The sequence below is a fragment of the Austrofundulus limnaeus genome, unplaced genomic scaffold, assembly GCF_001266775.1.
Source record: "Austrofundulus limnaeus strain Quisiro unplaced genomic scaffold, Austrofundulus_limnaeus-1.0 Scaffold15, whole genome shotgun sequence".
In the NCBI taxonomy this organism is placed as follows: Eukaryota; Metazoa; Chordata; class Actinopteri; order Cyprinodontiformes; family Rivulidae; genus Austrofundulus; species Austrofundulus limnaeus.
Genome location: NW_013952417.1, coordinates 3,399,519 through 3,412,326, shown reverse-complemented (window position 1 = coordinate 3,412,326; position 12,808 = coordinate 3,399,519). Strand labels below are relative to the sequence as shown.

Genomic DNA, 12,808 nt, shown 5'->3' with positions numbered 1-12,808 from the left:
ACACACACACACACACACACACACACACACACACACACACACACACACACACACACATAACTCCCACTTCTTTAAGAAAAATCATACTTACATTAAGGGTCATCACTTTTCTTCTGGACTTTTATTAACTTGCTCTCAGAGTTTCTCCAGCTTCTTGCTTCTTTTTGAATTTTTATGTCTCCGGAACACAGTGAAACAGAAATCTGTCAGTAAAGAGCATTCTGTAGCACAGGCGTGTCAAACTCAGTTACACAAGGAGGACAAAATTCAAAACTTGGTCCAAGTGAAGTGACAATTTCTTTCAATATATATTGAAATAAATGTTATATAACAAATTATTTTAGAAATACACATGAGCTTTTTCAAGACACATTTTTAGCATTCATTTATTATGCCTTACTCTCCAACAACAATTTTTTTTATTATATCTTAGAGATACATTTTATCACAGTCCAGCTAATCAGTTAWATAAAAGGAAATCCTCAGTAAAATTGTATTAAAGCAACTAAAGTAGTAAGGAAATACAGAAAAGGTTAATTAAAGATGATTCTCTGTTGCACTTTCCTCACCAAAATCAAAYAATACTGAAAAATTCAAACTAAATTTTCTTGGCTTGGCGGTTGGCTGACTTTCATGAGAAGTATGCACTAAATACAGCAAAACCATAAAATTATTTTACATTTAAAGTAGAGATTGTGCAAGACTTTTTATGCTGTCCGTTATTTTGACTGACGGGGTCAACAAAATTCCATCGTGATCCTTTTTACCTGTCACTTTATCTTTTTTAAACAATAATGACTAAACATTCAARAGAATGTGGCTCTTGTCATGAGGTTTTACAGTTTTGCCTCAGATGACTTCTCCTTGATGTTGTTCTGAATGGGGCACCTGCAGGATTTTATCAGAGAGTATGCACAAAACAATCACCACACCTCACACAAAAACAGGCCACACCCTATGCATGGTGCCGAAAAACAGTTCATCTGTCCCACACCAGGCCTAAAGCGCACAATGTGACGCATACACACTGTCCCAGTTTTGACTCAGTTACCTTAGGAAAAGTCAAAAAACAAAAATAAAAAATCAACAAGCGTTTAGTGGCTGCAGTTTGCAACATTAGATAATGCRTCCTTATTTCTGTCTCTGAGAGAGAAAGGTATGAAGGCAGAGATGCTGTCAGTCACAACATGCCGCTGTCGCTGTGTTAAAAATATTATGAAATAAAAAKAGAGCAGGGATATGGATTTGATTTATGCAATAAAAAGTCAAATAATTCTAAAAGATTTTTTAACTCAAAGGAAAATGTCAAGGTACACACACAGTGAGTATCCTACAGCCAGAGATCTGCAGATTGAATAAGACACGTCCGTGATGTGGGCCTACTGTGTGCGTGAAGCTGAAAATGTCTCTGTGAGTGTGATGCCACAGGACTTTCCGTCTTTTGAAGCCTCGTTGAATTTTTTTCTCCACCTCACCTTTATTCGTTAGGTCTTCCAGACTTAAGTGGTCAGSGGTGTTAATTGCAATCTGTCAAAGTGACGGACGGCCTTTCAGAATTTTCCTTCGTAAAAAAACTGGTCAAATATGGAAAATATTCCAGTAACACAACCCCTGATTTAAAATATTACCTTTTGGGCCAGATAAAATGTTAGCATGGGCCAGATTCAGCCTGCAGGCCTTGAGTTTGACCATGTTCCGTATCAAGTGCTGATTCTTTTCAGTTTTTTCTGCAGCATTTGTTGAGAGTTTTTTTTTAACTGAACACGTCATTTAAATCTAACTATGCCAAACAATTGCTATTCTTTTACACCTCCAGTTCTCTATGGGCCCTGGCTCTGATGGGCCTCTGGGGGCCATGGCTGGGATGGAACCACACCACATGAATGGATCACTAGGTAACTCCTCACTGCAGCAAACTGAACCAACAARACAGAAATGCTTGATTTGCACTAAAGAAATAACACTTTACCTTCATTGTAATCCTCTAAACAGTCATTTTAAAAATATTTTTTGTAGAAGAACATGATTCTTGRATATTTTATTCAAGATTTTTAATATTTTTTTATGTTGTTTTAGGCTCTGGTGATATGGACGGAATGAACAAGGTAAATAATGACTAAACTCAAGAGTTTATGCATTTATAGATTTATAAGTGGAAGTTAAATTCATAATTCAGATTTAGATTCTAAACCAATGTTCTTTTTTTATTTCTAGAACTCTCCAAACAATTTAAGTGGCATTAGCAATCCTCCTGGGACCCCAAGGGATGACGGGGAGCTGAGTGGAAACTTCCTCCACTCCTTCCAGAGTGAGAACGTGAGTTTTGCTTTTCCTTAGATTCCTCTCTGGGTTAGCAACACAGAACAGTGGCTGTGATGTTCTGAAGTGTGGGACATATTCCTGCTGCCTTTAACTAAACAACAACAACACAACAAGAGAGAATGAGTAAATACTGAGTCCTGATTGATTGCTAAAATCTGCTGAAGAAGCTGAAACTGTTGTTAAAGCCAAAGAAAAACCAAYGACACCCCCTCACGTCCACCCCCCAACAAAAGTAAATCAAAACAAAAAAAGTGTAAGTCATTATCTACAAGTAGCAAAAGACTGGCTAATTCTCTGCTCAATTCTAGTTTCTTTTCACTGCTCCATCTGGGATTTCTCCCATAGACAAGGATTTCTTCAGGAGAATTTTGTCCGGGCCAATCAGAGAACAGAAGGCGGAGTTTTGAACAACGTCGATGTTCTGCGCAGTGTCTGCTAGTTAGTTAGCAATGACAGTGGAGGAAGTGAATGAAGCCAGTCTGTGTTGATAAGGCTTCCAAATTAAATTTGTCTGACAAAGCAGCAGCTCTCAATTACAGTCATCTCGTTCGGCTCGGTACTTCTCTCCTCTCAGTAGGGTTGTTTACAGCGCACGCAGTTTCCGGTTAGCTTCTTAGCTTAGCTTCCTTCACAGTGGATGCATGCATACGGCGCGGCCAACAGATCCAATCATTTTAAACTTCAGCAGAGGCCACGCCTCCAGCAAGAATTGTGTCTCTATAGCCGCATGTCTAGACCCTCTTATGAAGCAAAGTGAGGGTCTGGGTCTGGTTTTTACCAGGCTAGATAAATTTGACAAAAGCTTAGCTAAAAGAATTTAAAAAACAAGCTAAAAATTACTAAAGGCAGGCTAAAGCTAACTAGAATGATCAAAAAAGCTTAAAGGCAAAAATAGTAAAAGGCTTAATAGAATTATCAAAAAGCTAACTTCATTTTAAAAGCATTAAAAGCCTAGCTAAAAGTGGCACAAGGTTAGCAAAAAGAATCAAAAGTCAAGCTAAGAGTAATGAATGGCAGGCCAAATTCAAACTGAGCAAAAGACTACCTAAAGGCTAAAATATAAGGGACCAAAAAGAGCAAGTAAGCTTGAGGCAGATTTCAAGGAGAGCACTGTTTCTGAAATAATTAAGAGATCTGGTATTTCTGTATAACTATATGAAGTCAAATATTTTGAAATTTATAAAAGATACTAAAAACAGAAGCCATAGCTGCATATCTCCCAAATTAGCTGGATGTTTTGTTATGTGAATTGCTAAAAAACAGGCACAACTTGTAGAAATCTTTGATTACAACAAAAGAATATGTTGAATCTTTGTTTTCATTATTATGGCATTATTATGCCATAATATTAATTAATAGCATAATAATATGAGCATTATTATGCATTATTATGCATTATGCTCATATTTATACGTCCTATTTTGCAAATGCTGCCTTTTTGAAATTTGGTATGCTTGTTTGTCTTTGTGTCTATGGTGTATAATGATGTGATTGTGATGCTGTTATTCTGAGTGTTTTATGTGCTGCAGAACAGGAACCTGCTGTAAAACAGCAATTATGCTGAGTCAGGCTTGATTTTTAGTAATCTTTTCCTGTTAAATAAATAAATCAAATCAATTATTGTTAGATTCAGAAACAGTGTGTGGTCTTAATCTTGTCCTCTCCGGCTCCACAGTACTCTCCAACCATGACGATGAGCGTGTGACGACCCCCTCCTGCCCCACCATCCTTCCTGTCCTCCACCCCTTCCCAGCATTATTTGCCATCATTCCAAGGATCTGAACTCGCAGCAGAACTCGTGTTCGCCAAACACATCAGCGCCAAATCAGGGACAGGCGCCAATCTGGTTCCACACTAACGCCAGAATGCTGATTGGGGAGAAATTAAAACGACTGGCAACTACTGCTTCTTACGCAACACGAAGGACAATTTCTCCCATTTATTACCACCACACGCGACAAAACCAGCTACTGAAATGCATTTATTACATGTTTTGTTTTTTGCAGACTCCCCTGTCCCCCCGAATCCCCCCTGAGTCCCATCAACCTCCTGAGCGAACAGGGAAAAAAAAGGTTGACGTTTACCTCTTGTACATTTTAATGATTGCTTTGTGGTGCAAGATGTGCAGGAAAAATATCCACTTTTGTCATTTAAACACTGGAGGGTGTGCATATGCATTGTGAGCTTGGAAAGTCTTTGTCTTGTCATTTTTACTTTGTTGCCATGTATTCTGTTTAAAATGTCGGTCGACGTTGGACTCAGAATTTGCCTTTTAAAACTCAATGATATACCATTCTTCCCAAACCCATCCTTCTGTTCAAAGAGATTTTTTTTTTTTTTTCTTTTTTGTGGAGAACATGTTTAAGAAATACGGCTTTTATTGTGACGACCTTTTTGTGGCACGCCAGAGCTCGGTTGGTTGGTTGGTTCGTGCTGTTTGATCCTGTTTGTTCCCGACGGCTGAACTGCTCGGCACTCTGAGCTGTTTGAAGCAAACAGCTGGACTGCTGCTGTTTGCTTGTCAAGAGGAGCCAGATGTTATAAGGAAGTGAGTGCATGAGTGCTGAGAATCTGTACAACATACTACCTAGTGCTGCTCTTTATGTGGACACTTGCTTTAAGATGTGGTGTGTATCTCTTTACCTGCCTGTGCTTAAACACTCTGTGCTCCTCATGGCCGTAGCCTTCTGTTTTCTGTCCCATTTGGTTGACTTCTGATAAAATGGCTTTGGATGAGTCGCCTGTTTTAAACCCGATGGTTGTCCATCTCCTGTATCACTGGTCGTCTCTTTAGCCCCGATCCTTCGCCCCATTTTTTTTTTCTCACCAATGTGTTTTTGTTTTTTATATTTTGATACAAACTTTGACTATATATATATATTGCCCAAGTTATTCAGTTAGTCAAAGCTTTCTAAACTGATTCTAGTAGGCGTCATGATAAACTTAGCATTAGTCTTGTAAATGTGATGAGAATTTGTTTCATTATTTTACCTGTGAACATTACACATTATACACATCTGTCCTATGTTGCCTTTATTTGCTGATATTTTTTATTTCAAATTGAGGAAAAAAATGCTTGTTAATATAATTTTACAATAACTTACATCTTTGTGTGGACTGTTTATTTATTTAGAACTTACATTTGTAATGCACTTTTGATTTCTGTCAAAAAAGTGTTTTTACTTARATAAAGCAATGACGGATAATGCTAGGCAAAATTACTCAGACTACGACCATTTGTCTGCCTGTTACCTGTTGTAATGGACAAATATCCTAGTAGTTGGTTGAGTAATTTTGCCTAGCATTAATGGTTAATTATTTTGTAACCTAGAGTGAAGCCTGAGCTGTTAACAAGAGGATATCCTGGACCATGTGGGAGTTCTTGTGATGAAAGAGAATTATGCATTTTCAAGGAAATGTTCAAGTAAATTAAAGTAAGTTTTCTGAAGAAATTCTCGACATTTTTAAACCTTTCCTAACCTTTAAACCACATGTCAAACTCAAGGCCCGCGGACCAGATGTGGCCCGTGGGTGACTCCTGTGTGCCCCCCCCCCAAAAAAAATTTTTTTTTACTTAACATGAACATTGTTATATCAATGGTAAACTTTTAATTTATGATTAAATGCAACAAAATAAACTTAAAAGGTGAAAGATAATAACAATTGTCCTGCCACTGAACTGATGAAGTAACAGCAATTTAGTTGGATAGTATAGTATTAATGTCCGAAAATAAACTGCTTAAAAGTCACCATCAAACATAATCTAAATCTGTCATAATGCATATTAGCTACTTACTAGAGACTCAAGTCAGTAAAACTTTTAGTTTTTTTACTTTTAATAATACTTCTGTATTCATTTCAGATTTAATCAGTCATACACTTAGTTCTTATCAGTGTTTAAAAGAGGACATGTTAAAACTGTTTAGTCAAAGTTAAACATGAAATGTCAAAGTTAATTACAAGTGGCCRTTCGAGGGCCACCATAACACTCATGTCGCCCTCAGTGAAAATGAATTTGACACTCCTGCTTTAAACCTTTCTTATCGGTCTTGAATTTTGTCACTTATTTTCACTTATCTTCTTGCTTCCATAACACACCTGGGTCTGACCAGCAGAAAACTTCATACACAAATAAACCTAAACAAAAATAACCCTAAAATTATTAATTTAAAATCATTTTTAAATTAACCCTGTTCAGCTTTGATCTTAAGATGTCTTTACGCTGCAGGAACCAGAGACAAACCAGATTACCTGGGTTGAAATTAACTCAGCAGCTCTTGAAGGGAGGTGTTACTTTTTAAATTCCCTGTAACTTTTAGGGGGTGAGGAGCATTGGACATACCTGACTGGTTGAGTACCCAGTATTCCCAACAAAAGCTCATTAGAAATGTGTATTTGAAAAAAAGGCAGCTCACCAAAGACCTAATATTTGCTGTAATTATGTACTGTAATATACAGTATAATTTAATACTTTAATAGATTAACTTAAAAAACTAGTATGTTTGTGTCTGGCCAGCTGCAACACTTGAGCAGTAGCAAAACACAGCGGTGCTTCACTGACCTAAACACACTTTCAGTCATTTGTGTCAAAAATTTCACCTAACTTTGTTTGTCAAACTTTGGCTACCGGGGCTCAGCTGGGCCAAGCCCAAAAGTGTTCCGGGACTCCTCCTCTGCAGGGAGCACCATCAAGCTCAGGAAGGATAGATGCTGGGCGGCAGGCGAGAGAGGGTCCCTGATCGTTACGATTCCTGGTGGCGTAYACTAGTTCCAGGTACATGGGACGTCACCTGACAGATGATGAAGGAGCCGGAGTTTGTATGTGATGTTGAGGGATACCAGCTGAGCTCAGCTCTACACACAGCTCGGGCTCTGGAACCCAACWCCTGGAGAGAGCCTAGACTTGAGCGAGTTCTTGGTGCAGGTTGGACTCCACCTGGGCTGTCCCTTGTCTGATCATGTTGGTGGGGTTTATGGACAGGATCTCAACCTGCAGTCCTGGAGAGGAGGGTGGTTTTAGAGCCACAGATTATTTTTTATCTATGCTTTATGCAGATGTGATTCTGTTGGTGTCCTCAGGCCAAGATCTTCACTGGGCACTGGGACAGACAGTAGCTGGTTTGTCTAAATCTGAGGCCATGGTTGTTGACTGGAAAAGGTTGGCATGCCCCCTCTGGGTCATGGGGGCATCTGTACTTCAAGTGAAGGAGTTTAAGTATCTGGCTGTTTTGTTCACAAAGGATGGCAGGATGGAGCGGGAGATGGGATTGGGGTCTTGTCCTCAGTAATGAGAACGCTGCTTTTGTCAGTCATGGTGAAGAAAGAGCGAAAGACGAAGCTCTGGATTTATGGGTCTGTCTACATTCCAAGTAAAATTTTACTTGGTAAGATTCTTAAAAGACTTGATTTGACTCAATTTTTTCTTATTTCAACAATCTTACCAAGTAAAAATTTCTTACTCCATTGGCAGACATTTTTGACTTAATTTGAGTCAAATTTTCAGGCTAACAAGACAAATAATCTTACACATTCTGAAAACAAGATTATTATTCTTACACAATCAGTTTTTGTTTAGTAAATCAGTCTCAAAACAAGATCAAAAAGACTTTTTGGCTGATATAAGATTTTAAAACTTGGTAAGATGGACAGTTTTTGCAGGGTACAAACTCATCCTGCTGGTAGCAGGCCTTGGGGAAAACCCACAACCTGCTGGAGAGATTATGTATCCTCTCTGGCCTGAGAACACGTCGGGGTCCCCCGGGATGAGGTGGAAAGTGTCGTTGGACAGAGGGAGGTCTGGGTTTCTCTCCTGGACTTGTTGCCTCCACAACTTGACTACAGATAAGCAGCAGAAGATGAAGTTACATCTGTAAACATTTTTTATTGTTAAAACTGGGATCAGTAGTTTTGAATTTGTGTTAATAAAATAAAATGTGGCTCAGATTTTTTTTTCCATTCTTAAATCTCTGCTTTAAATTGAGTGCCATTAGTTGTGTATTTCTTGGGAACTCATCTTAGCCAGCCTGTTATTCCTGATTTTTGGATTGGTAATGAACTTAAGCCTTTGAAACCTCTTTAGTAAATAAATAATAATAAATATAAATAAATAGATTTTTCCCTTTTGATTTTTTTGTTTTATTACAAACTGCTTTAACAGAAAAAAAGATGTCACACTGCCCTCTGGTGGACTTCAGTGAACTCTGTTTTGCAGGGACTCAGTCTTAAAACAATGTTTACTCAAAAAAAAAAAAAATAAAGCTTATAATGCTTTTAGCTTACGTGTAATGCTTTTAGCTTACGTGTTAAAATTAGGATGTGAATCAGAAGGAGTCCAAAGCTGGAAGGATTCAACAGTCTTCTGGTTCCAGGTGAAGCTGCTCGCTCGGCTCCAKGGGATGTGGACCGGCTGAGCAGGAAGCAAAACTTCAGCTCTTAAAAACACATTCTCTTATCCAACACCTTCCTCATTTGGTGCCATATTAATTAAAATTTCTGCATTAATATATGACTTAAAATTCAAAAAGAACAAATCAGAAGAGTCATGGAGGTCACATTTACAGCAGTGCAGCCATTTTTATTGACCAATTAAAACCCACTGAACCAAAAATACACCGTGAACAAGTTTCCAATCTAATGTTTATAAAGAGAAACTGTTGCAATGAAACAAGAATAAAACATTTTTTTAAATAAAAGTAAAAATATTATTTAGTTACAGCAACCTGATTTAGCCACGCCTCAATGACCCATAAAAACAAACATTTAAGAAACATGAAGGGACACTGAATGGATCAGTTACACATTAACTCCTAACAGTCTGAACACAATGTTCCACAAATCAAACTTATGCGTGCAGAGGTTAAAGTTGGGAAATGTAATCACTTCAACACAACAAACTGGATTCTAAAACCCAATAAAACATTAGTGCACAGAGATCATTCGAATAGGGATATAATTGGAGGAGGGGGCACAACATATTTAGTCTATTTAATGAGTTTGTGGGGAAAACTGGGATTTTATCTATTTTCATTCAGGTTTTTTTAAGCTTATTATCGGTTTATTAAAAAATTATTTGGTGGCAACAAACTATGACCAGCAAAACAGCATTTTGAGCATAAATTAGGCATTTAAAGCCAGGTTTTTCTGTACGATCTTGAAATAGCTTTTTGTTTATTTTAAATAAAAATATCACACATCTTTTCCTCATTCAGTTAATACAAAAAGGCCTGCTTTCTTTTTAACGGTTAAGTTTCATTAAATTAGTTTTAAGAGATCTGCATTGTAACAAAGATGTTTGGAAGTAAGGGTGCAGAAGGTACTGCAGCACCCCCTAGACAATGCAGAAAGACACGCATGTTCAAAACTAAAGAAATAAAGAAAAAACAGATTTTTTTCTCAATGGAAATATTTAAATTCCAACAACTGTTGCAAATTATTGAATTTTATAAATCTGCTAAAAAAAGCTGCACTGTTTATGTGTTATATTTTATATATTATATTACATTGTTGTTGTAGCTACATCTGTGTGCAAAATCTTTTAAATTTTCCAGATGGAGTCTTTTCAAGACATTAATAATTAAATCTTCTATCTAATCTYAATTTTTACAAGRGTTTTAAACTCATAAAAAAGTGTWCAGAGCAGCATCAGGGCATGAGTGWACTTTTATAGGTTTGGTCTTAATCTGTAGCATATTTCTAAATACATTTCACTGCATACATTTGGTTTTAGGATWTTCATTATATGAACGTTTGGTTTTTACAAATTCATCCACTCTCACAGCAAACCCAACAGACACATAGTAACAAAGCTTTGATTAGAACAAACAATCTGTCATTAATGTTTTACAGAACWGGCTTCACTGATCCTGCCAGTAAAAAACAGCAGATGTTAACTGAAACATTCAGAAATGTAAAACTTAAAAATGACAACAATATGAAGAAACTCATCTATTAAAACTTTAAAACCAAACCCCTGAGAGGATGACTCTGTTTCWCTTCATCAGGTTACAGAAGCCAAAGGTTTATTCTGCAGCCTTCACTAGAAAAACACAGAGCTGAAGCTCAGTGGAGGTTTTCTGAATGTCGACGAGCCTGAAAGCAACATTACTGCATTTTTTTTATTATTTCTACTAATTTATTAGTTGTYCTATAACTACATGCAGGGTTTGTGTTTCAGTTAAAAGGTCAGATTTTGATGACAGATTACATTAGATGATTTCATACATGATTGGTAGGATGACTCAGTTCTTATTTAATCTTCTGTAGGACGGGGCGAATCTCCAATAGGTTGTAGCCAGAAGGTCCCATCCCCCCCTGAAGGACAACAGCAATGCAAGACAATTAAAATAAGAAACTTTTTAAAAAAATTATCTGAAATAACTAAAGAGGAGGATTAGATCCACAAAGCAAAAATAAAAAAATAAATGTTATCTCAGAATTTTGACATTTATTTTTTTTTTCAAAATTCTACAATTACGATCAATAATCTAAAAATTCAGGTTTTGATGTCATAATTCTGACTTTTCCCTCAAAATCCTGATCTTTAATCTGAGAATTCGAATTTTTAAAATCAGAATTCTGACTCTTCCTCCAAATTCTGATATTTTTCCTCCGAATTCTGAGGTTAAAGTCAGACTTTTTGACTTTAATCCCAGATTTCTGACATGAATTTCATAGATCTCACTTTGATCTCACAATTCAGAGATAGCAAAGTCAGATTTCAAGGAAAAAAATATTTATTTTTGCTCTGTGGCACTAACCCTCTTCCCTAAAWAACATAAAAACATCACTTTTCAGCAACAAGTCTTCATCAATACCAGGACTTTTACAAAACTGAATATGTGTCAAAAATTCCTCGACTGCGTCTCATTTTTTTTGCCGCTCTTCGTCACGTTTCTGTAACTTCAGCACACAGGTCTGCACGCCGAGCAGTGAAATTAATTTGATCTGTGATCTAACCATTGCTCTTTAAAGCGTGAAATTGTTTTTCACCTGATAACATCACTAACGCCAGCTTTGAACTGTGTGTTAATTATGTTCAAACTGGACACGACACACATTTTTATAGATGAGATTTCATTTCAAATCGCTGCATCAAAGATTACAGCTTCTCAGAATGTCCAGATCAGGTGTTAGAGATTTTTTTAAAAAAGGATGACTCACCTTGTAGATGACTCTGCCAGCCTGCAGCACATACAGCCTCTCAGGGATAGCCGCGTACTTCTGGGCAGCAACATTACTCATCTCATCCACGACCACGGGACACAGGGGATCGCTCTGGATCAGGATCCGGGCCGCTGAAAGACGGTCCTCTAGGCTCCGGTGCTGATTGATGTCAATGTTGTTTAGAAAAGCCCAGCCGTCTGAAATGGAAACACAACGAGGCGATTTTACAGAAACAACAAGGAAGAAGCTCATATTTTGAAGAACAAACAACAAACTGAACATCTGCAGTCAACATTAAATTAAACAAATCTATCATCTTTAAATCTAAATCATGACKCGCGTGTTGGAAAAACAAACACATTTTTAATGGAATCAACATTTTCAGGATTATTTTCAATAATTCGGAAGAAAGCACCTCCAAGAGAGGATCATACTAAGCCAAAGATTATATAATTTTTCTTGAGTTTTGACTTTTTTCCCCCGCAGAATTCAGACTTTTATCTTAGAATTTAGAGATTAAATTCAGAATGCTGAGTTAAAACGACCAAATTCTGACTCCTTTCTCAAACTTTTTGATTAAAAAGTCTGAATTCTTAGGGGAGAAAGAAATCTAAATTTAACATTTTTCTCAGAATTCTGACTTTAATTGAAGAATTTAGCCTTTTTTCCTCCAAATTCAGATTTTTCTGTATACATGATTATTTTGGATGATCCTATTGATTCTCTCACCTCTCCATCTGCTCATGCTCAGTTTGTTCATACAACGCATAAAACATGCTGAAATCACCCTGTGCTGCTTTTTCACAAATKAACTATGTTTCACAAATCAACACTTGGTTTTAAATATTTTGCAATAAGTGTAAAATAATCAACTCCAGGTAGTGAAAACACAAGTGGAATTGCCCTTTAGCCATTCGTGAATAACTTCCTTTTTTTTTCTGATAAATTTAAAAGTTATTTTATTTTCTTGGAAATTAAATATTTTGTTTAAATATCAAAAATGTTTTGTCTTTAAACATGGACATTTCTGAGTTTTTATCTCGCAAACGCACTACTTTTCAATGTACGAGAATTTTTTTTACTTGAAAAAACTCAAAATTTCAGAGTTTTCTGACTGTGATTTACTCYTTTTCTTTCAATCTGCAAAATGGTCCTAACATGCCGTTGTACCTGCTAAACTTGCGTTCAAAGATGCTTGTTTATCAGATGTTTACCCTCCTGCAGCAGGACGGCAAACATTCAGCTCGATTCTGCTTCTTCCTCATATTTTTATATATGGTTGGCAAACAACTTGTGGTGTGCATTACCACCACCTACTAGAATG

The 12,808-nt window shown here is 36.9% G+C and overlaps 2 protein-coding genes across 4 annotated transcripts in view; one reads left to right on the top strand and one right to left on the bottom strand.

The window, feature by feature from the left end:
• The window catches only part of ssbp3b (single stranded DNA binding protein 3b), a 24,761-nt gene extending 19,336 nt beyond the window's left edge, over nt 1-5,425 (top strand). For both annotated transcript variants that reach the window (XM_014002908.1, XM_014002909.1), the window contains 4 exons: nt 1,817-1,895; nt 2,077-2,105; nt 2,215-2,316; nt 3,998-5,425. In XM_014002908.1, coding sequence (XP_013858362.1) covers nt 1,817-1,895; nt 2,077-2,105; nt 2,215-2,316; nt 3,998-4,027 — 240 coding nt within the window. In that variant the 3' untranslated portion in view covers nt 4,028-5,425. The remainder of the gene's footprint in view (nt 1-1,816; nt 1,896-2,076; nt 2,106-2,214; nt 2,317-3,997) is intronic.
• A 3,445-nt stretch (nt 5,426-8,870) lies between these two features.
• The window catches only part of dio1 (iodothyronine deiodinase 1), a 5,977-nt gene continuing 2,039 nt past the window's right edge, over nt 8,871-12,808 (bottom strand). For both annotated transcript variants that reach the window (XM_014002906.1, XM_014002907.1), the window contains 2 exons: nt 11,482-11,681; nt 8,871-10,632 (listed from right to left, as the gene is read on the bottom strand). In XM_014002906.1, coding sequence (XP_013858360.1) covers nt 10,567-10,632; nt 11,482-11,681 — 266 coding nt within the window. In that variant the 3' untranslated portion in view covers nt 8,871-10,566. The remainder of the gene's footprint in view (nt 10,633-11,481; nt 11,682-12,808) is intronic.